The following is a 25,056-nucleotide window of genomic DNA, read 5'->3' as shown; positions in this document are numbered from 1 at the left end:
GTCAAAAATACAAAATTTAACTTTTTATACAGGCCACAGGTTCCCTAACTTATGTTTAGAGAATAATCTCCATTGGAAAACAATTCCAACACAAAAGTTTGAAATTAGTACACTTTTTGAGGGAAAATATAGCAGTTAACAAGGGTTTAAAATTATATGTGTGCATAGAATGTGGTTTTTCAAATTGTTCAAGGTTTTACAGTGTGTTTTTGCATATCTCGGCATAACATTTGCATTTCTTTTTGAATAGCAATAAAAAATATAGGGGAGGGTGGCCCAAAGCGGGTATAGTATGTTCCAATCTAAGTTGGCACTGAAGGGAAAGGTACGAGATGAGCTACTCCACGCCGTGAAGTAGTTCCTTTTCATTTAAAAGTTTAAACGGGTCTAAATTGACAAATGATGTTGAAAAAGAGAGCATTTGTATGATCAAGACATATATTTGAAATTATTGTGGGTTAAATGTATTTAATTTGAAGGCATTTTACTGCAAAAGGAAAACTAAGTCGCGAGAACATCAGCGCCATGAAACCTGACTTGGCGAAGATTTGAGCTACCCAAGGTTAAATTTGGCATGCTCTCTGAGGAAAGGCTAAACCCCGTTTCTTTCTCCCTACAATGGGAATTGCCTGGGGACTGCCGGGACCACCATCTGGATGTCATTATCACTCTTGAGAGCGCACTACTCATTGTGGAAAGAATTTTGTTTGGTCATTCTCTGTTATCATTTATTGCTGCAAAACATTCTTTCCAAGCAATTGAATTGAATCCACTTTTCAAAACAACTCCTCTGAGTAAGAGATGAAAAATGATATGTAAACATTAATTTGCTATTACGTATATGCTACAATTATAAATACTTGTTTTTTTTTTTCATGAATTGGTAGTTTTAAACAGTAGCAAGCATTTTTTTAAATAATAATCTCGATCTCCAAGAAAATTATTGTAAATAAAATCAAGACAACCTGAATTTCGCTTGAATATGACAAAAACCTGTTACGTTGAAAGGATATTTAAAATTCTTGTAGCAGTATAAATATATAGCTTACAGTTTTTTTTTTTTTTGAGGGAGGGGTCATTTCAGAAAAAGTAAGTAAAAGTAGTACTTCTTTACTAATAATAAAGCTGAAAGTCTCTCTGTCTGGATACCTCTGTGTCTGGCTGACCCGCGCCAAGCCTGATCAGCGCCGTCGTGCAAATGTCTTTTGAGCGCCTTTATGCAGTGGCGTTCGGCGAAAATATTGTTAACAGCTGGATTGAAATTTTGTAGACCAATATGATGTAGAGAAAAATACGTTTGGTGTTTAATTTATTTTGAAAAAATTTAAAAATGTGGATTTAATTTTGGATTACAGTATACGTTTTCATTTCATATCTCGAACTTATTTCGAATTCAGTAGCTCCTCTGATATGCTAATGCATTGTGAAAAAAGAAAATATTTTAAGTGTCAAAGTTAACGCCGCTCTAAATATATCTCTTATCTCTAATTGATGAATAACTGATCAAACTTTTATGCCTGTCAAAACATGACCGCAGGGTATTCATTATATTTCTAAATTGAAGTATAAAGGACATCCCACCTTAAAATCTGATAGTGGAAACCCTTCCGGTTAAATCAATAATTCTAAAATACGGAAGGCATTGAATGTGATATCTAAAACAAATACATTGTTTAAAGCTCTTTTTTTGACACACAAAGAGTTAAAGAAAAAGGAGAGGGGGACAAATCGAGTAATTGTGGTCGAGTCGTTACTTTTTGGAGCTAAAAAGTTAGCAAAATTATTTTCTACAATATACAAATATTACGCACAAGTAAAATGCAAATGTGCTTACAGTATTTTTTATGAATGATAAAATGAAATAGTCAAACTACCACGAGCAATAATTAAAAATCACAAAAAGACATATTGCACAAATTATAGTACAACATATTCACCTCAAGATTCAAAATGGTTAAATTGAAAATTTCTTGCGCCTCATGCCTTGTGTAATATAGACCCGAAACTGCATTCACGGCTGCACATTAGGAAGAAAGATGCTAATGTATGCATTAATAAGCATGATGTGGTTTCAGTGTAAAAGATTGCGCTTTTGAATAGCATGTTTAGACACTCAACAAGGCAATAATTTTTCCTTTTAGATAGACACTCACAACAAGGGAATAATTTTCCCTTTTCGATAGACAGCGAGAGGATTGCTTGTTTCAATGAGTAGTGCAATTTCACCGTCACCATAAGATATAATATGTGCAGACACACATCATTATCAATAGCAAACACTATTTACTTTCGTCAATCATTCGGGGTCGTTTCCGAAATTTTAAAATTATTTTTTTCAGAAAGAGCATGCTTAAATATATAGGATCTGACCATTTTTTAAAAAATTTGACAAAGCTTAATATTTTAAAAATATTATTTTAACCGTCGTGCTTTCATTGTTAACACTTCTGCACATGACATCACATGTGATGAAATACCGTTAACTGATGCCATTAGCGCAGCGCGTAATATTTCATTCGCTTCTTTACGCACATGAATTGGCAACGATATGGTAGAAAACAAGCGTAGAGCACTATCAAGAGTAATGATAATTCACTTTCGAATTATCATAACCTGGAAAAGCGGTAGACAGCAAGTGTAAACATTAAGCACGCCAGTAGAGTAGCGCCAAAGTACATCACTTGTGGCGTCATAACGACCACGCTTTGTTTGAAAAATTGGGCACTTCAAAAAATTAATTAAAATCTAAACGTTTTTAAAACAAAATTTTCCTCGTTCCATGTTATTTATTTTACTCATTCTATCAACTTAAGTGATTAAACGTAGTACTTTTGACTGATGGAAACAACCCATTGCTGGTGAAGTCATCTTCTAAGATTTTACGGTGGTCACATTTCTGAAGCAAAACTTGCATCATTTTTTTAAAAACATAATAACAAGATTGATTACTGGCTCGTCATTTGGGAAAGTCATGGAGGGGGGGGGGGACGAGATCAATTGAACTCTTGCTTTGGGAAAGTAATGTATTTACACATAAGTGGACGAGTTTTTCGGTATAATTCACATTGAGTATGAATCCTTTGTCTCCCCCCCCCCACATACACACCAGCAAATTTAAAATTGTATTTTTAATTTCTGTTATGTGAAATTTCTATCAAAATGTTCTACAATTTATTCTTCAGAAATTTGTTATTAATTATGTTAAAGATGTTTTTCCGATCATGTTTTAAAAATTTAAAATTAATGTTAATTCTTCCACATCTCCCACCTAAACTGAGAAGGTCTTGAAACCATTCGAGGGAAAAGTGGAGGAATCACTCCCCCCCCCCCCCCCACCTGTAAAATTCAAAATGACGTGCTTCTTTCACTTGGTTTTTCAGCAAGAAATGTTATATTTTGAAAAGATAATTATCGCTCACGAGAATGAAGACAAATCGATTTCGGATACTAAAAACCAAATAAAGTAATTTTACTTACTCAAAAACGCGAGTTTCTAATTCAAAAGCTCGACAATCAGTGTTTATTTATGTATTCATGTTCCGAATTCAAGGATTGCAGTTCAGTTTTGGAATCATTATTATCATTATTATTACTGCTTTTTTTTTTTGAAACCTTCTTTTTTTCTTTTCAATTTCTACGCTTTATAGTAATTACTCCGCGTCTCTAAAGCTTACAAATTTTCTTACATTTCAGTCTATTTTTTAGCTTTTTTAATACAAACTAAACATTGTACAAAAAGTATCGTCCGATTTTCAAAATTATAACATACCACATTAGGACGAACTTTGATTTGGGATGCATTTCTCAGCTCCAAAGAGTAAGTCGAGCACATGTGAAACCTTAAAGATAAATTATTTAAAACAGAAGTAAAAGATGTGGGGGTAACAAAGGTAAGCTTTCCATATCAGCGGCAGGGTAAAAGATTAACTTCTTAACGACCTAATAAAATTGCAGACAAAGGACAAAAAATTTACATTTCTTTTTTCGCTAACGGTTTGTTGATGAACTTAAATAAACTACAGTGGGAAACGAAGATTTGCTTTGAAGAACATGCCTGGTAGTTTTTCATTTGTTATACTTCTGTCAGAACACGGTCCTTTTCAATGCCTTTGGTACCCATTATGGCAAATGTTCTCAGCTATTGTACCTAACGTTCTCCTTACCTATATCAGCTTTCGTCGTCTTATCTTTTCTTTTGAAATAGATGATATATATACTGGATGGCCAGTATTTTGACAAGTGGGCACATGTTTTTTATCAGCGGTCGAAGAAATTACCAGAGACAGAGTATGCGTCTGTCAGAGCATGTTCTTACTTCTCTGCGATTGTACAAAGCAAAAATTCTCTTCATCTCACTGAGTATTCGTCTCACTGTGTTCTAAAAGGTTCCTGCTTGATATTTATTTCATACTTTTAATCAATTTAAATTTTTTGTATTAGTTCATCATTCGTTTAGGTATTTGCCAATCTAATTTTATATATTCATCAAATATTTACTTATCATTATGTCTGAAAGAGGATTATCTCCTAGTACCCTTTATACACCTTCAAGGAAAGGGAAATCAATAAAGAGTGCCGCACACAGAAACATATTGAATGTTTATTGCCAACTGCGAAAAGAAAGTCCGCAAGATTCTGTCACTCAAATAGTGGACTAAGTTTCTTCACTTACAGGTGTGCCAAAAAGAACTGTATTTCGTTTGAAAAATGAAAAAAAAGACATCAAGTCCTTTAAGCACGCCTGGAAAGAAACGACCTGGTGCTGCAGGTAAGGGTAGAAGGCTAAAAAAATATGATGAGTTTACATTATCCTGTTTGCGACGAAAAATCCACAGCTTTTTTCGAAGGAACGAAATACCAACATTGGACAAAGTCTTAAAATTAGTAAACGACGATGAAGACATCTTTCCCAAAAAGATTGGCCAGACAACCTTATACAGATTATTAAAGGATATGGGATTTTCTTATGCAAAACGAAAACGGCAAGCAATGCTTCTTGAGAGGCAAGACATAATTTTATGGCGAAGAAATTATTTAAGAAAATACTTGGAATATAAAAATAAAAATACTCCAATTTATTGTCTTGATGAGACATGGATGAATGAAGGGCATACTCAGAGTCGAGTATGGCAAGATATGAATATTAAAAGTATTTATGAGGCTTCCTCTTCAAATTTAACTGTGGGATTATCTGCTCCTTCAGGAAAAGGAAGGAGGCTCATTATCACTCATATAGGCAGTGAAGACGGTTTTGTTAATGATGCAGCTGACATTTTTATTGGAAAAAAAAGTGGAGACTATCACGAAGAAATGGATGGCAAACATTTTGAAAAATGGTTTGAAAGTGTCCTTCCAAAACGGAAAACAAATAGTGTAATTGTTATGGACAATGCCTCTTATCCCTCCGTTAAACTGGAAAAAATTCCTACAAATTCTTGGAAAAAGAAATTTATTCAAGATTGGTTGTCCCAGAAGAACATTAGCTGGAGCAACGACATGCTTAAAATAGAACTTTTGAAAAAAGTCTCTGATGTAAAGCATTTGTATGATAAATATCGCGTTGAAGACATCGCGGAGAGATACGGCCATTCCGTTTTGAGATTGCCCCCATATCACTGTGAGCTCAATCCAATCGAAATGGTCTGGAGCCAAATTAAAGGATATGTTGCTCGAGAAAACAAAACCTTTAAACTAAACGAAGTGAAGGATCTAGTTATTCAAGGCATGGAAAAAATAACAACTGAATGTTGGCGGAATTGCATTGACCATGTAGCAACTAAAGTGAAGGAAATGTGGGACATTGATGGAATTGTAGATGACATGTGTGAGAATCAAAACCTCATAATCAATTTAAACAGTGATTTGGATAGTGACAGTACTTCAGAGCTTTTGAGCGATTCGACGTAAAAACTATTTAACGAATGGATACTACATTGCAAGCTCATATTGTAATTTTTGAGGTAAGTCAGTACCAAAAAAATTTTGCTGTAACATATTTATCAAGTTCTTGTTTATATTTGTAACTTTTATTTAAATGCCATATTGTTGTTCACTGCAGTCCGGGGGGAGAGGGGTAGAAAAAGCCTACCAGGGGCTTTGTTTTTAACAGTATTGTCAATTCTTAATGCACATTTAAAGACTGTTTTGATAAAAAAACTCCACCAGAAGGACATTTTGGCTGCGCTTGTAGAATTTGTTTTTAATGCTTCAATTTGAATTTCTATAAACATTTGTCATGCACTTGTAGCGTAAAATAGAAGGGGCAAAGAGAAATAAATTTTTTTGTTGTATATAAACCATATTCTTTCTTATTTGAATAAAATCCTATGAAAATAATGATCGGGGGGGGGGGAGCTTATAATACCTTTATCCCTGATTTTACAAACAAGAACAAAAAAAAAAGATTGCAGTTCAATTTTGTTATTTAATTAAAATTTGCTGCAGTTAGTGGGGATGAAATTGATTCTATTCAGTGACTTTTCAATTTTAAAGTAACTTTTAAGCATCATTCAAAAAAAAGAAAAAAAAAAGTTTTTTTCCCCATTCATGGAGGATTAAAGTAATATTATTTACAAAAAATTTTTTACTCCTTTTGTACTACAATTTTTAAAAATTAGCTTGCAATTATAAATAATTTAAAGGGCACATTTATAGGAATACCCTTTGCGAGGATCAGATATATACATAGCTCGTTAAAAAACGAGCTATGTAAAACGTTAAAATAGAAATAAGAAAAGATGATGAAAATTAGGCCATCCTATAAAAAATTTACCAATACGTTTATAAAATGTTACTAAAAAAATGGAGTAATAATTTATATTTACATACATAAAAAAGCTAAAGGGGCCTTGCCCCCCTCACTTTTTAGAGTTTAAAATTAATGATCAATTGAAAAATTTTTTTACAGATTAGATTGATTTATTTCACGAAAACAAAATTAAAAACGACTTTTTTCAAGTTATTTCATTCGAGTGGAACTTTGAATTGTAAAAGGGAAGTTTACATTGGCCATTATTCCCGATTTTAGTGGACATCTTCCGTATTTTCAAAGGTTTTTTAATCAGTAATGTTAAAATCAAATAATACAGCCCAATTTTACTTAAAAAACTCAGCTTCTTACTTAAAAATATCATTCGTCAGCCACCTATGGCGCTAAGTTGTAAGATTTGTTATCACAAATACACTGTTTTAAAAATATTTCAGTTAATAGCCTATGTACTTCTTTTAATTATTACCATTAATTTGTTTTCCTGATATTTTTTTAATTATTCAAATTTATTTGTTTACTTTGGTAACCAGGAGCTCTCTGCCTTTGCCAAATGAAATCCTATTCACAGCCCTGCATGTGTGATAAAAATATGATGAAATATATGTAAGACCCCCCCCCCCCTCAAATCGAAACCCATTTTGAATCTTGATAATTTAAATTATTTTTTTCCCCTCGCCAAATTCGGCAAGTCGTGCTGCTGACTGGCACGCGCCCTGTGTACAGTAACCTCGTTTCCTTGACAACGGCTGCAATTCGGTTCCCCTAGCTTTCCCTTCAGTGCCAACTTAGATTGGAACATACTATAGGTAATGTTAATATATGAGTTTTCCCCAACTAATATCCATTGACAGAATGCGTTCCTCATATTTTGCGTACTCAAGTACCTCCTGCATCTATATCTGCTCTATGCACACATATAATTTTCATATCTCAGTGAATATTGGTCGTACTAATGTCAAAAGTTTTGTGTCTGTTGGAATCATTTTGTAATGGAGATTATTTCCCTGAATATAAGTTAGGGGACCTAGGGCCCGTATAAAATGGTAAATTTTGTATTTTTGACTCAATTTTATTTTTGCTTCAAACTTCCAATATCTGAACTGTGCATATGATTTTGAACATTTTTGCAATTGGAAGTATGCATCTAGGACTATTGGTTGCGAAAATATAGGTCTTGCAGGTTAAAACAGAACACCCTGTATATCAGATTCACAATAATAGTGATGAAAGCTCATTACAGATATCCAAACCTTTCAACATCCAATAACTTTATAACCAAAGGCGTAAACAAGAGGGGGTTTTGGGGTTCCTCCTCCCTCCACTTTAGGTTCCAAGTTTACCTGGAAAAATGTGTATGTTTTCTGAAGGTCATTATTATTTTCTAGATATTTAATTTCCATTGCATAGTAATGATAAAAGTATTCCATTTGCTAATATTTTCAACTTCCCAAAACAAAGATTATAAATGCTTTTCCAACTGACAAAACTTTTCCACTCTAAATCATTTAAGGTACATTATAAAATAAAATGATACAATGTAAACAGGGTTGGGTTTTTGCATCAAAAAGTGGTTTTTGGTATGACATAGGTATAAAACCGGTTCACACCGTCAAAAAACTTGAAAATCTCCAAGTGTCAAAAACCGCATGTGAACCAAAGGCTGAAGAAATATATAGACTAAACTAGCAACAGCTGCACATTATGCTGAAGACTTAAATTTAATATTAAATATAAGCTAGTAAAAAATTAATTTTAATTAATAGAAATTATGGTAAATGATAAGCTTGAAATCTCAGAGTTTCAATATGTTCTACATTATTTTGTAAATTTTTTTTTCTTCTATTTAGAAACTCAAGTTGGCATATACTTCTGAAATAGTTAATATGTATTAGCTAAATGTAAGATGCACAGGATATTTTTTTTAAAAAAAATAAGAGTTTTAAAAAATGGTTATCCTCATACATGATATTGTTAAATATTAATCTCTGAATTGTATTGTGTAAGTGAGAGTAACTGTAACCCTGCAAGCAAAATAAAATTAACAAATATGATGTAATGTCCAGGCCATAGATGTTGTTTAATTCATGTGCAAGCTAAGTGCTTGTTGCAACAGAAAATATGCATTGTATATAGCCTGCAAATACTTCAGCAACAGTTAAGTGTATTAGTGATAACTGCAACATCATTATTATGACATCCCCCAACCATTCACGACCACTACAGACATATCTTTTAAATGTTACATTTACTTATTTACTATCAAGTAAGTTAATTTGTAATTTATAAGACTTAATATTTAAGAGACTTATTGTTCATAACATACACCATTCTCATCTCTAATTTCTTTTTGGCACATATTAAGCACATAAGGGATATCTATTTGCATCTGAATATTAAATTGAAAAAGAATATATATCTTAAAAGCAAGCAAGAAGAGAAGTAATTATTCAACTGCTGAATACTTATAAAGGTAATTCGATAAAACTTAGTTATCCTAATATATTGTATCTTCCAAGACTTAACTAAATTGCTTTTTCACTCTTTATATGTTTTAGTAGAAAATGGAAGTTATATTTTAACCCTCCCATTAACTCTTATTCCATTTTCAGTAATGTAGTTAGTTTAAACATTTAATCTTAACATGTGCCCATCTCAGTTCAGGAGATCGAAAGATATGGGGTGCAACGCATGTTCCAGTTAGGTGACCAACCAAAAGAGGAAAGCCCAGGGATTAGTTCTGAAGAACTCTTGGTACTCATTTTATTGATCCACTGAAGGGATAAAAGGCTGAGTCAACCGTGTCCAACCCAGGAATCGAACCCAAGCCTCAGTGGTGGCGCTAGGAAATCCCCGACGGAGGGGCAAGCTTGCCCGACAGGGGGGCACAGCCAAATTTTAGTTTGCAAGATTCCCCCCCCCCCCCTCCAATTTAGGTGATAAAGAAACTAATCATTCTTGGCGTCTAACAACACGAATTCCCCATAAAAATTAAAAGCAAAAAATAAAAATTTTAATATAGATAAAATAAAATAACTAAGAAAATAAAATTAAATTTAAAATTAAAAACATGAAACTAGGCATTTGTAAGCGGGTTCATCGCGAGATCAATAAACTAAAACAGTCTAGGAATCAGAATTTGACGAAAAATCTGAATATGATGTAAAATCATTAAAAATGTGTGCTCTACAGAGTTTTATGCAGTGAAAGAAACTTAAAAACATTAATGTAGTTGTGAATGTAATGTTGCACTTACAGAAATGAGGGGGGTCCGGGGGAATTTTCGAAATTGTAGCTCTGAAAACGCAATTGTAGTTGATCTTCAGTGATTTCATGAAAACAAGGGTTGGATGCTCACCTCATAATATTTTTAAGAAATTGAAGTCCAATAAACGAGATTTTAGTCGATCTGTAATGGTATTTTGTAGGGAGTGAGAGTCGAGGTGCACAACCGAAAAAGTTTCAAAATTAAAGAAACAAAATTGTAGGTCATGTTTGGTAACGTTAGGGTGATGGAGTTAATGACCAATTAAGATATTCAGTGTTCCTCCCCCTCCTTCTTCCGTAATCAAACCTTATAAACACACAAATTTACGTGGTGGAAACTCTAGGACTCAAGAGTATAGCGGTGCTCATCCACTAGCTCAACATATTTATTGTGGAGCAGAGAAATCCACATCTTAAGTAAGCAGAAGAACAGTAAATAATATTATGTTAAGAAATTCAAAAGAAACTTGAGCCCGATGCCTAGCTTTATATTAAGACTTGCCTGGCTTTGCCCGGTCTACTTTGAAAACAAATATTGTGTCAAGTGACGTATATTCAACAATCAAGCATAAATAATAAAAAAAAAAACATCAGGCAAAATCCCCCTCCCCCCCAAACAATGACGACAGATATTAAAATACTTTAAAGAAATTAAAATAAAATGAGAAAAAAGGATTTAAAAAACGTAACCATGGAAACACAAAATAAAATAAGTTTAAGAATTGAAAATGAGAAAGATGGAAATGAACAATGGATTCAAAAAGCGTTACCGTGGAAACGCAAGATAAAATGGTTAAAAACTTGAATAGAGAACAGATTTTTGAACTTCATATAATTCGCTTGTAACTTTTTTCTAATGGAGATAGAGGGTTAAACTTTCGATCATAGGTCGTGTTAGATCTGGAGTGAAAAATGTCGCTTTTTCCAATGGTGTCAAAAAGAAAACTGTGGGACAATTCCTTCACTTTTTATTGATAGATTTAATGAAGGAAATAGTACCTAAATTTCAGCTAAGCCTAAAAGAATTCGGAGTAAAAACGCTAATAACTCCCGCCGTAACTAAGTTAGAGCATTGAAACAAATTGCGTAGAACGCGGAAAATTTTACCCTTTCCGACGATATGTAATATTAATATGTGCAAGTAATTTTTCACCCCCATATTCGGGAATTTATGTGAAAATTGGGCCTAAATTGGAAAAAAAAGAACTATTCATCGAAATTTTTCAAACTGGTCTGCAAACCTTTTCAGGACTTAAAAGAACAAATTGTGAAAATTTCAGCGAAATCGGCCGGCTAGTTCTTGAGTTTTGCGAGTTCAAACACACAGACGCTTTTTAGAGACTTCATTTTATATTATGTACAGATGAACCTCGCGAGTCAGAGCATGTATAAAATTAAACTTATTTATATTTTCTTTCATTATTTTATTTTTCCAAGATAACTTGGGAAAGCACGAAAAAGGGAATGCAATCACAACTACTAAGTTTTGCTACTGCAAAAGCAGAATCAAGAGAAAAAAATGAATATCTTTTGAAGAGCCTTGCTTGCTAAAACCAATTACAAGTATTTTATTTGATAACAAATAGAAGCTGGAAACGAATAAAAATTTTGCGCTAAAAAAATTAGAAAAGGTGCAAATTTTTACAGATTTTAATTATTTTCTATGGTAATAAAAGGTCTACATCGATTAGGCCTAGCTGGTGGTGGATGGAACCGGCGGGCAGCCGGGCATTTGCCCGGTGGGTCGCATTAAATTTTGCAATTAAATAATATAAAAATAAATCTGTGATTTTTCCTTCTTTTCTTTCTTTTGATCATATAAATAATCATGATAGTTTCATAGGGGCCGCCAACATATTTCATTCCTAGATTTTTAAAAATATCATCCTGCAAATCACAGACTATTTGGAATTAAATGTATGGGCCGCCGAAGCATGTTTGAAATAGAAAATAAAAGTTAAAGTGTAGTAAGCGAGATTCAAATTATACAAATGAATAGTCACACCAGTAGTTCTAAGCAGGACTGCGGAGTCGGAAGAAAAATGACCGACTCCGACTTCGGGAATTTTAGAGCCTTCGACTCCGATTCCACAAGAACAGGCAGGGTTGCAGATTTTAAGGGAAAGTGATCGACCCCGACTCTTGAACTTTTAAACTTTCGACTCCTGACTCCGACTTCTTTACCTCAAAATCAGTCCGACTGCAACTTCTCAGCCTTGGTTCTAAGTTTTGAATGCACAAAACGAAAGTAAAGTGTGTTTGCTGTGTAATCAAAAAAAAAATAAATAAATAAATAAATAAATTTAAAAAAAACTGAAACTTAATAGTATTCGCAACTCCAACGAACTATAGGGGGCACTGCAGTCACTGTCTAATGGCCGACTTAAAAACTAAAACAAACGCACGTGGTAACAAAGAAAATGCTAAAAGTGTTGTGATTTTTGTTCGTATGTATGATATTTTTCGCTTTATTCTTTTTAAATTAATTTTCAAAGTCTTGTGGATAGTCTGGCCCACGTAGAAAGAAATGAGAATTCAAGAAGCATTACTAAACATCAAAGATTAATGCAAACTATGTAGTTCGTAGTTCTAAGCAGCTATTTCCACGATGTTGAATTCGATATTTATCAATTCTTGATAAAACTAAATAATAATTGTGGCCTGACAAGAACAACAATTAATGCTAGAAAATTCAATATGACATTACAAATTATTATCGAAAGAAGATAATACTTCTTTGCCTTGCTTGGCTAGCGCTTATTGTTTTGCATTTATTGCTGAGTTATTTCTCTTGAATTCCCGAATTGGTTAATTTAAAATTTTTCTGTTTCGATTTTTCTAATTTCTGAGTTACGATTTAATTATCTCAAGTTATGCAAATCATCTACAGAATTCTTACGGTGGTAGTTTTCTTTTCAGTTGATTGACCATTATTTCTTTTTACTTATGGAATTCTGTAATCTTACTACCATTTTATTCCACTCATGATAAAAATTAAAAATGGTTTAACTAAAAACGCGAAATCTCGCCAAGGCTACTTTGCTCGCACAATACTAAAACTATAACCCTAAACAAATTTGGCGAAACCTTTCAGCTGAGAATAAAAGGAATAAAGTAAATTCTTTCTCGGTGAAACATTTTTCATTTTGTTCTACGATAATATATTCAAGAAAATATTTTGCATACCGTCCATTTCAACTAAATGCTGCTGTAAAAGATGGTTAGTTAAATTAATTTAAGATTAAAAAAACTCATATTCTTACAAATTCATACAAAACAATAAAATTTTTTACCTTGTATAACGTTATCCAAGTTTGTTAATCCAGTTTTCGCTTTCACCATTTTCAATCAACTCATATTTTAGAAGGAAATAAGGAAAACTAACATTATTTTGAGAAGCTTGAGAATACTACTAAGGGACGAATTAATTTCTGTACCTGAAAGCAAACTAAGACTCATCGGATGCGTTAATAAATACTCAGAACAAACTGCCTGTGTTTACGTGAACAGACACACGTGGAACGCAACGTAGCAATGTTTTAGTTTCATCGGTAGTTTTGTAAATCACCGCAAGGTAGCGTATTCGAGCGCTGGAGTTCCGAATGGTCAGCACCATGCTAAACTTAATAAACAAACGAAGGTGAAAAAACGCGAATCTCGTTTTTTAAATTCAATGGTTTGCCGCAGTACTGAAAAAAAAGGCTATTACTACTTCCAGCAATAAATTTTACATTGAAAGTTATCTATAACTAGTATGTTGTGGCCATCACGAAACTTTCTTCTATATTTTTCCTTTTTCTGATCCCTCCCCATGCTTGACGAGGAAGCAATATTCCTAACAAAAACAAAATTACACAAGCAAAAACTTGACGACCATCCCAATGTCTGAATTATTGTAAAAGCAAAGCAAGGAGTGAAAATTGAAAGTTATTTTAAAAGCCTTGCTTGAATTATTTACAAATATTTTATTTATTAACAAACATAAGGTGGTAACAGTTAAAAATTTTAAATCATTGAGATAATATTTCCGATCATTTCCATACAATTAAAATCACGAGAAATACGCAGACGACAATCTATTACGATTTATCTTTCTTATTGTTGCATTCATAAAGCTATTTTTTTCGCAAAAAAAAAAAAAATCAACACCTCTCGGAGCGATTGGAGTCAAAATTGAACCAAAGCCTGTTTACGTATGGATTCACATATATTCCAAATTTCAACCAGAACGTAGCATTACTTCTTGAGATAGGGCACTCACAATGGAAAAAAAGAACGGGCGATTGCGCCACCCCCTTTTCAGCTGTTGACACCAAAATAAAATTAGCTCTTATACCCACTAAGGGCTACTTGTCAAAAATTTTTGTTTGATTCTCTTCGTTATTTCTTGAGATACAGCAGTCACAATTGACGACAAAAAACATTCTATAACTCAACTCCCGTTTGAACTATTAACACCAAAATTGAATCAGCATCTGCTCCTGTTAGGGGCAACATGTGGACCAAATTTTGTTTGATTCCGCCAGTTACTTCCTGAGGAATAGCAAGCTCGCGTAACTCAAAAAACGTCCCATTGCTCCACCCCCCTTGGAGGAATTCGCGCCAAAAACCAATCTGCTCAAGTTCACATAGGGGCACATATGTGTACCAAATTTCGTTCAATTTCATGCGGTAGTTTTTGCTGTAGAGCGGACACAAAAAACTGGTTACACACGGACGTGACACACACACGTACACACACACACACACACACACAGATAGACAGACATTTTCCAAAAATAGTCGAAATGGACTTAGCACACCTCAAAACGTTCGAATCCGTCAAAATTCAAAAATTTGCACGAATCCAATATTTTAACCATTAGTTTTTATATCATAACCATTAGTTTCAAACTTTTTATTGATCATGTCAGTTGAAATCTGTCATATTTTCAAATTTTAAGTTTGCACTCACTTTCCGGACCAAGAGAAAAAAGTGTAAATTCTAAGTCTTACCCCAAAATGTCCATACATGGATCTTTTTTGCAGATCTACGGAGTCGGAGGGAAAATGGTCGACTCCAGCTTCAAAAATTTTAGAGCATTCAACTCCGACTCCTTTACCCTAACATCAGTTCGATTCCAACTCTCACTCCGACCCAGCAATCACTGGCAGTGTTACGGGCATTGAGTGAAAATGACTCCAACTCCGACTCTTGTCATTATTAACCAACACATTCCGATTCAGACTCCTTCTCTCCAAAATCAGTCCGACTTCGACTCCGCAGCACTGCTTTTTTACACTATTTTAGCACTTGAAAAGAAGCATATTTAAAAAAAATAGAACATAACTTGCAAAAAAAAAATTGAACAAGACTGACCCTGGTACCAGTCCGTAAGTTGGTTTGATCGATCTCGAAGGAGCAATGTTGACTTTTGAATTAGACCTGGTCCAATCAAATAATTACAGCTGTATGGGCTAAGCGCAGCTTATTGCAGGCTTTACTTTAAGTTAGAAACATGAGTTTCGACTACATGATAACATCTGAAAAAATGAAATTTGGAAGCAAAATGTATATTTTCAATTGCCTTTAACACATGATTTATTTATTTATTTAATTTGGCCTTTTCCAAAAGGTTCGCCCCTCCCTCTTCTCCAGACATTTTTCTCAAAAAGAACCCAAACCCGATGCAATACCAACCCGACGCTTAATAATCCAATGATTGTTTAGTTGTGCCAAACCCGATGTTTAGTAAATCATTCTCATTTCTTCTTCATTCCCAGCAAAACTATTATGCCCCCCTAGTATGATCCCCTGATCCCCTAGTATGCAGCCTACAAACAAGATCAATATAAGTTTTTGGGAAACATGTATTTAAAATGTTAAACATGTATTTGCTTTTATTACATTAGTCAAAAGAATTTTTTTCTTGCGTTTAGCAGTTGCCGACAAGACATCATTACACTAAAAAATTTAATCTACTTTAGTACACTTCCTTGTATGAGGTAAAAGGTTCGTTTACTCATCGATATGTTTTGCTGTAGAATAATCCAACAATAATCAGAAAAATTGTAAATAACTATAGTAATAACTTACTTGTAACTTCAGAGTGAAAATAAAAGATAATATTGCAGTTATTTACCCACAGAAGTATTTTAAAACGCATCAACTGTGTGTCTGCACACTTGACATGCTGAAGAGCTGTTTAGCGAATGTAATAGAAAAGGAAAAATCTCCGAAGCATGTTTTTTCCTCCGATGACCCCCCCCCCTCCCCCGTCTCTTTAGCTCGTCTCGAGTCTCATCCTGGCTGTTGTCATTCGGTACGTATTTGTCGCGTAACCTGATAACCAGATGACGACGCCTTAGGTCTGACCGGAAATCACCACTACATTCGGCAGGGACGTGGATAGTCAAGGGGGGGGGATTGTACTCTTTTATTAGTCTAAGTCGACACCCTGAGGTGTCGAAACCAGCTCATCGATAAACAGAAATTTCAAGGATGAAAGCACACCATTTCCTCGTAGCAATAGCTATCCCTTATTTTGCCACCATCTGGGCGACGTTAAAAGGGGACTTGCGGACTCGGGCTAAATTGCAGGTGTCAAGGTGGGTGGCCCCGAAGGGAATTGATTTTTTGTTTCCTTTTTTTAAATATTTAAGATACTTCTACTTTTTTCTACTAATGTTTTTCGAGTTCATATCTGAGGAAAAAAAAATTTGCATTTACCATAAACGCCAAAGCAAACAGATTCCCTGATGAAATACAAAATTTTCCCCGACGGGGGGGCAAGACGTTTCCGACAGGGGGGCGATTGCCCCCCCTGCCCCTCCCTTGGAGCCACGTCTGCCAAGTCTGCAAGTGGAAGTCAAAGCACTACTACTGAGCCACTGGGCTTCTTTTTTATAATTAATACTTAAATTTAATTTATTGATTCAACGTCTTATATAAATATTTTAACAAGAAGAATTTTAACGTGAGAGTGTAAGCCACGGTTGAAACCAAAGATTCCCAAACTTTTCCTTTTGTGGACCCTTTCTGATTTTTTCTGTTTCTCATGGATCCCCTCCCCACTCCACCTAGGGTCAGATTCAAGATTAAGGAGTGTTATATTTCAATCTAAGCGCTCCAAAACAAAGTACACAAGATGGTATTTTTCTTTAAGAAAGTTTGGTTCCCAAGGTGGTTACTGTGGACCACCTTGTGAACCAACGGTTTAAATAGTCAGCAACCTGCCAACCCTGAATGTGAAAACAGAATACAAAAGACTTTTAAGCAAAGATTAAAGTAATCAGATGCTTTTCAGCACTGCTATCAAAAATACTTCACAAATACTGCTTCTAAATGCAAACAAAACTGTACTTCAAAGAAAATGTGGAGAACAAACCTTACTACTGATTGAATTCAAAACTGATTGAACATTAGGTCTATTTTTCTGGTCACAGAGAGCAATTAACTTATGCAAATCTGCTTCAATCTCTTCTTGCAGTTGTTCTATCCTCATAGTAGCTTCTGCAGATCTGGAGATTGGATCAGGGCCTAATATTGCAGAACCATTATCACCACTAATTTTCAGGAAAAACATCAAATATTAAACTGAAACAAATTTTGCTTCCAATTATGGCAAAAATGCCTTTAAAATAAAATTTAAGTTGTGATTGAGACTCTACACCGTTTACCTGAATGATGGATAATAACTTTTTAATTGATTTAGCAATCTCAACAATCCTCCTTCTCTAAATCGACGAGAGAAAGCAGAAAATGCTCCAACTGTTATAATATCATATACACCGGCTGTAAAGAAACACAAAATATAAATAACTCCAAAATAGAAATCCAAGTTTCAAGATGTAAAAAAGTCATTTACTCTTACTTTTGCGCGTGGTCACATTTTGAACCCACATTCTTTGGACATGAAGATTGACAGGTACAAATTCAAAATTTGTGTCCATTTTTTTAACAGATGGTTTGAAAGAAGATCCTTTCTGTTTCAACAAAAAATCAACTACTTCTGTATAGTGATTTATAAGCATCAAATGACCATCAGTAGCAGCTAAAAAGTTCTGTTGCCATTTTTCTGAAAGCTAAACACATACATTCTAAGAAGAAATTATTACAATGTTGATAAACATACTTCAAAATAATCATGGGAAGTAAACTTTGTTAAAGAACAGGAGCAACTTTTATCTTAAACTTATAACACTTTGATCAGCTTCAGCAATGCACAAAGTGTTTTTTTTAATAGTTTATGCTTGAATAAATGCTAAAATGTTATGCTATTTTATGAATTCTAACAGCAAATTATTGAAACATAATAACACATTTTATTTTTACAACATGCATGCTCTATTTAGCATTATTTTGATCTATTTAGATAGATTTTTTAAAAATGCAAGGACTATACAACTTGTAAATGCATTAAAAACCACAAGAATATTCCGCAATTTTAAAAAATCAAAGGTTTTAATCCATACTTTGTCTTTTTCTTGTTTTCTCAAACTTATAGATATGGGCAAATTAGATCAAAAGTGTATAATAGGATGGATATTATTTTGATGCAAAGGAGGTGAACTATGTTGAGTATATTGCTTCTATTATATTTGTATAATATATAAACCAAATGTCATCAACCCTGTCTAGTCGTCAGAGAAGTCTGAATGTGATAGGGAGGTCCCAGGTCTGAATCCCGGCTCAGGCATGGCTGTACTTTCTCTCTCTCTTGTCCTTTCTTTGTGTGAATGCATTGTTATGCTGTGAACGGTTGCCTATCCTATAAATGGGTTCTTATGGCATGTGTTTGCTAGGGAAGTCGAACTTCACACCAAATTATGGTACAGTTGGAAAAATGAAGCTGTGCACCCCAAATAGCCAGTCTATATGGCACATGAGAACAACAACAAATAAACCAAATGCTGTTCCTGAAAGCAGTCAGGTATGAGTCAAAAAATTGAAGCACAAAAAGATGGAACTTGGTCACAAAAACAGCTCAATACACAGGGTGTTCAGAATTAAATGTACAGAATTTGAACAATCAATTTTTTAAAAAGTTAATGTGCTAAGAAGGCAATGTTGACCAAATTTGGCAGCTGAATTCTTGGAGTTTAACCTCAAATATTTCTTCTTGTGTCTGACACACCAGTGCTTTTTATAAGCGAACAAAGGGGAAACAGAAGGTACAAATTGTTTTCTGGTATACACAACTAGAATCTGTAATAACTGCAAAGAATGTTTCGAATTGTTTATAAAAGAAATCGACCGCAGGATAAGAACATTAAAAAAGGCCATACAAATTTTCTTGAAATCGGAAGTAGTCAGCAAAAGCCACTGAGGAATCCACTAAGCTACTAAGGGAACTTATGTGGAAGTGTACTGAACTTTTAAATGAAAGCTTTGTGACTATTGGTATCCAGTTTTATTTTTCTTGTGCTTTTTAACTCTCTGTTAAGTGCAGTGACCTTCCAAAATTTAGAACATTTGATTTGGACACCCTGCACTTCTCTTTTGAAAATTGATGATTGTCACTAAAAAAACGCAATGTTGAAAATAAGAGCCTACACGTCAGCAAGTACAATAAAACTACAGGGATAGCATGTCATCAGTTCAAATTTGATGATTTCAACTGTTACTAGATAAGGCATAGGTAACAACAAATAACAGCACAAAATTAGGAAGACTTTACAAGAAAAAGATTAACAGTAAATAGTTTAGTGTAAAAGGGATCTTTAAAATATAAGTAGAGATTTCTTAAATTTGGTGATTTGACTTAGATATTGAGATTACTAGTACAGTAGCAGAGCCGTGTCCAAGGGGAGGGTTTTAGGGGTTAAACCCCTCCCATAGGGGAAAAAATAATAAAAAAAACCAAGTGAAGAAAAGTACACAGCTGGCTTAAAACTAACTTTAATGTTAAATTTTGTGTACAGCATTTTTTAAATCATATTTTGAAAATCAGTGATGGAGGAACCGTTAAATGAGCTGTCAAACAAAGCATTCACTGTGTTTAATATTGCTTTTCATAAGGAAGTTATGATGACTTGGTTGTTTCACAAAAAGAGATGAATGTTGCCGCTATGAAGATGCATTGTAATCTCGTTTTGGTAATGTAATTTGCATATGCAATGAACCCTTTCTTATTTAGTTTGCTTGTCCTAGAATATAAATCCTGAATACATAGTATGTTACAAAAGAAATTGTGAATTTGTTTATAGTACTTGTTGCAATGTACCGCGCAGTAAACAGATAATAAAGTTTGAATCTAAACAAGAAATAAAATGAATAAATACTGAAACTACTAGCACACCAGAATTTGCCTTCTGGAAGGTGGGTTTCATAACTGTCCTTACATGTACAGTACAGCCTCGTTTATCCAGACTAACTGGGCCCAAAAGCAATCCGAATCCGCATAGTTCGAGTAATAAGCAAAAACCATTCTCAAATAAGCAGAGTTATCTTTTACTACAGCAAAAAAACAATGTTTTCTACCAAAAACCTTCATAGTAACATTTCTCACAAATACTTCATCATTCATGGTTTAGCTGCGGTGGCTTCTCACTGACACTTCAAGTATGCCATATTGTTTGTTAAATGAGTACTATACTTTATTGTATGTTGTATGCAAGAGTTCTACATTTAATCGAGACAAAACCGGAATATTTGGCGTATTGCGTATTTAAATGTAGTTTCGTTCTTGCAATCATAGTTTAAAATAATTGTTAAAGTAAATACATTTTTGTTTAACTTAACAAATTTGATCCGAATAAACCGGAGATCCGGATAAACAAGGTTCTACTGAATATAAAATGCAATAATTGATTTTTTCGTATTAACCCCCCCCCCCCTCCCCCTCACTAGGCCCATCAATGTGACCATTTAACAGAAATGAAATATTTGACACACTGACACACTTGACAATGAGTTATAGGTATTTGTTGTGTTTTCCTGACAATGGAGGTAAGAATTATTAAACATTGAACCCAAAACCCCTCCCTTTATGAGATCCTGGACACGGGCCTGTACAGTAGATCCTCATTTTACACAGGTTTATTTTAGGTGGATTTGATTATACACAGTTTAAGATTTGACATATTTATTTATTTATTTATTTTTTTTCATGAATGAGTTTTGATTTTGTGGAACTGACATTACAAGTAGAAAACATTCTCTCCTCCCTCAAAATACAAACTCCTGAGATTGCAAACAATATGCAGTGAATAGTATTTTGACATGCTAATAAGCAAACTTAGGAGACTGGAGACACTTTATGCTATTGGTTCCAGAACTCTTTCTTTTCAGAAGTATAGTTATTAGACTCACTAAATTCAGAGCTCACTGAAGAAGAGCATTTAGAAATGATCAAGCAGGACAAAATTAATGAGGAAACTAATATGGATGACACACAAGCAAAAGCTTTCACACTGAAAGTTTTGACCTTTTTCTTGACATTGGCAAATGATTTTTCTCATTTGTTAAAGAAGGGTGATCCCATCATGGAACTGACACAAGAAATTATGGATGTCTTAATTCCCTATGAAAAATTACAGCAAAAAAGAAATCATTAATGACTGTCAATAAACTATCATAATAAGTTATTTTTTACACAGTAAGTTTTTTAATGTTTTGTATGCATGTGGCTAATATGTGTCAAATTAATTGGGTCATTCCATTGTGACAAACGTAACATTCAGACTCTTTTTCGCTACATAACAAGAACTTTAAACATTTAATAATTATTTACTTGGAGTTAAGCTGAATTTCGCAAAAAAATAAAAATTCAATGCACTACTTCATGCGAGAAAATACACTATAAATCTGATCAATTGGTTTTTGAATCAAAATTACTATACTGTGACGAACGTAACAAACTTAAAACCTAAAATATTTATATGAAATTCAACTCTCAATTTCTTGAAAGTTTAGGTTGATATTATTACAAAAACATTGAATAATTTTCACTTCTAAAGTTAAATTTTCATGCAGAAAAATACTTATTTTAAATTTGTTTGTAACAGAAAGTAATTATTGTTCGAAGTATGACGTGTGACGAACGTAATTTTAAAGATGAAATATTTTAGAAATAGACTACTTTGATATATCGGACAGGTACGTGCTTCCATTTTAATTATTGAGTATACATTGATACTTCATCTTATAATTAGCACTTTTATTCACAAATTAATCACTTCAAAACATACATTCTATTTATTTCTTATTGAACTAAATATTTGAAGGATGCTGTGTTTGTTAATTGTGGTTATGTTTGTCAAAAACGATTTATTAAGTTTGTCACACTGATAACTGTTTAAGTATCTCAATAAAAGATCATCATTTTAAATACATTTCTGATAGCTCTTGTGAAGAGAATAAAGCACAGTTATCCATATTATAGATTAGTGCTATAAAAAGTGTGGAGGGAAAAAATGATGTTTTATGACCAATGTAACTGGCTCTAGAATGCAGAAATCAACTTAGGCTCAATAAGCAAAACTTAAAAAGTCAATGAAAGAAATTAGTAACTTAAAGTTCAAAGTGTAAGCAATAATTTATAAAAAGTTCATTTACAACTAATATAAACTATAAAAGATACGGGACACATTTCTGGAATGGTTTACAAGCAATATTTACTTATTTTTCTTGAAAATCTTCAGGCAGTAATTATTCTTCATAAAACAACCATCTCAGAAACTGCTGCCAGTTCAAAAAATTTAGAATGTTATCTACAAACATGTGTAGCAAATTAATATTAATTGAGTTTGAAATTTCTGTCTGCAGGTTGACATTTTCGTGGAATGATCTAAATACAGATTAATTTCTTTACATATTTATCCATAACAAAAATTACATATTTTTTTGTCTCGAACCTAATCCCTATTTTACCATTGATATTAAGTTTGAATTTAGGCGATTTTGATTTACATGGTATCTTTGTAAAACCTCACTCCCACGTAAAATAAGGGTCTACTGTATTATTTCTCTGAAGTTGAAAAACCTACACCTTTTTTATTAATTTTTTTTCTTTCATAACCATTAGTTTGTGTTCTCTTATAAGTGACAATAAAAATTCCTTGCAGCAGGTGAAAGTTTAGGAAGTTCAGAGAAATTGGGAATGTTTTAACGCTTTTTTTTAGGAAATAAAAATTTAAAAGAGGAGGAAAATAAAATAAACATGTTTAAAAAAAAATCAGACATATAATTTTCCTTCTTGTATATGAAAAGGTTTCCGTTTAATGATTGTGATCGCCTTACTCCAGCGATTTTTCCTGAAATTCTTATCACTGAAAAAGCCCTTTTTAAGGGAATTTCATTGTTTTGATTAAAATTCAGGAGATATTTATTTTATTAAGCAGTTTAGGAGAAAGTATCAACAATAAAGAGCCTTGTGGACAAATCAGGAGAGTAGGCAACTATGGATAAGGGTATCCGCACTTTGACAAAGCAAAATTTGCTTGCTTAAATTATGGTATTATGTGATTTTGTTTTCAAATAAAATTCAATTTTTTTAAGTACTATATTACTAAGGAAAAAGGAGTATTATACAACACTCTTTTCAGGAAATAATATAGTGTAATAGTAAATCCAGTAAATATTCCTTAGGACAAATGAACTCTTTCTACATCAATGGTGCCCAGCTTTTTATACCCGAGAGCCACACTGCATGTTAAGATGAATCTCACAGGCCAGAACACAAATAACATTCAAGTATATTTACTTTTTTCCCCCAGATAACAGGAGATCACATGAAAAAGGGAAAAAATTACAAACCATAAATTGTTGTCATTACTCCATGCTTATTTTATTGATATAGAGTTGCCATTTGTTTTTTTAGAATTTCCGACAATTTGGCTCCAAATTTGAAACAGTCATTCTTAATACCAAATGAAGATGATTTTTTGCTTTGAAAGGTACCAACCTATAGTTTTATATTTCTTACATTGATCATTAAGAAGTTAGTCAGCTCTGAACTATTGCTAAGTCAAACTCAATACTGCAGTACTACGTACACAATTTATTCTTTTCATGCTTAAAATACGAGGAATGGTTGGAAAGTAAGTTTCATTATGAAATGAAAAAAGAACAAGTAGAGGTAGAGCAAAGAAATTTATTGCACAAAAATCTACCACCCTTACACTATTTTTCAACATTGCTAAAGTGATTTCCCAAGCGATTGTTATACAGTGATACAAATTTTTCTATACCTATTCCTAGAATGTTGCCGCCTGTCCATGAGAACTTTTACAGGGCTTTCGCTGGGACGCTTTTGAGAATCCTTCGCACAGCCCTGTCCCAAATTCCACCAACTTTCATTTGTTTTGGATCTAAAGTATCTCCTTGGTGGTCGGCCGTACAACAGTGATGATGAGCTCAAAGAACATGTTGCCCTATGGTTGACTACACAGGTAGCAACATTCTATGAAGAGGGTATACAAAAACTTGAACCACATTATTACAAATGACTGGAAAATCATGAAAGTTGTGTCAGAAAATTCTGTGAATGGTAGATTTTTGTGCAATAAATTTCATTGCTGTACCTATGCTTGACCTTTTTTATTTAAAAAGGAACTTACATTCTGAATGCCCCTTGTACTTACCTCACCAAGATAGAAGATGGTTTCCATCAATTTCTTTTCTTCATTTATCCATAAATCTCTGCAAGATATTTCAAAAAAGTTTGAATTCAAAATAATAACATGGAAAAATAGTTACAGATTTCAATGCAATGAGATGCACACACATATACAGGGCTTTTCTCTGCAGTCCTACACATCTATTTTAAAAAGGGGCTCCCCCCCCCCATAAGAGAAATATGTAACATAACGTTTCCATAAGAAAACATCATAAGAACATCTACATCCCCCCCCTTTATAATTCATTTATTCACTTTATTTTCCAAATTAGAAACCAAAACTAGAAATTATATAAAAATCAGGAGTGTCAAAACTTTCGGATCGTAATGATTTGGTTTACTTTGTATATCTGTACGAAACATTATTTAGCACAATCAGTACCTTTTAGTTTATGTATTCATTGTTTAGATATTAGTAAATCA

General features: G+C 33.4%; 1 protein-coding gene across 1 annotated transcript in view; it reads right to left on the bottom strand.

The window, feature by feature from the left end:
• Positions 1-25,056, bottom strand: part of LOC129218707 (inositol polyphosphate-4-phosphatase type I A-like) — a 161,656-nt gene that overhangs the window by 66,289 nt on the left and 70,311 nt on the right. Inside the window, exons 12-15 of the mRNA XM_054853029.1 lie at positions 24,599-24,656; positions 17,887-18,097; positions 17,693-17,807; positions 17,401-17,578 (exon numbers count right to left, since the gene is read on the bottom strand). Of these exons, the coding sequence (XP_054709004.1) occupies positions 17,401-17,578; positions 17,693-17,807; positions 17,887-18,097; positions 24,599-24,656 (562 nt within the window). The remainder of the gene's footprint in view (positions 1-17,400; positions 17,579-17,692; positions 17,808-17,886; positions 18,098-24,598; positions 24,657-25,056) is intronic.

Source organism: Uloborus diversus, chromosome 3 (assembly GCF_026930045.1).
Source record: "Uloborus diversus isolate 005 chromosome 3, Udiv.v.3.1, whole genome shotgun sequence".
Classification (NCBI taxonomy): domain Eukaryota; kingdom Metazoa; phylum Arthropoda; class Arachnida; order Araneae; family Uloboridae; genus Uloborus; species Uloborus diversus.
The sequence above is the reverse complement of the archived record's forward strand: the minus strand, read 5'-3'. Positions and strand labels throughout refer to the sequence as shown.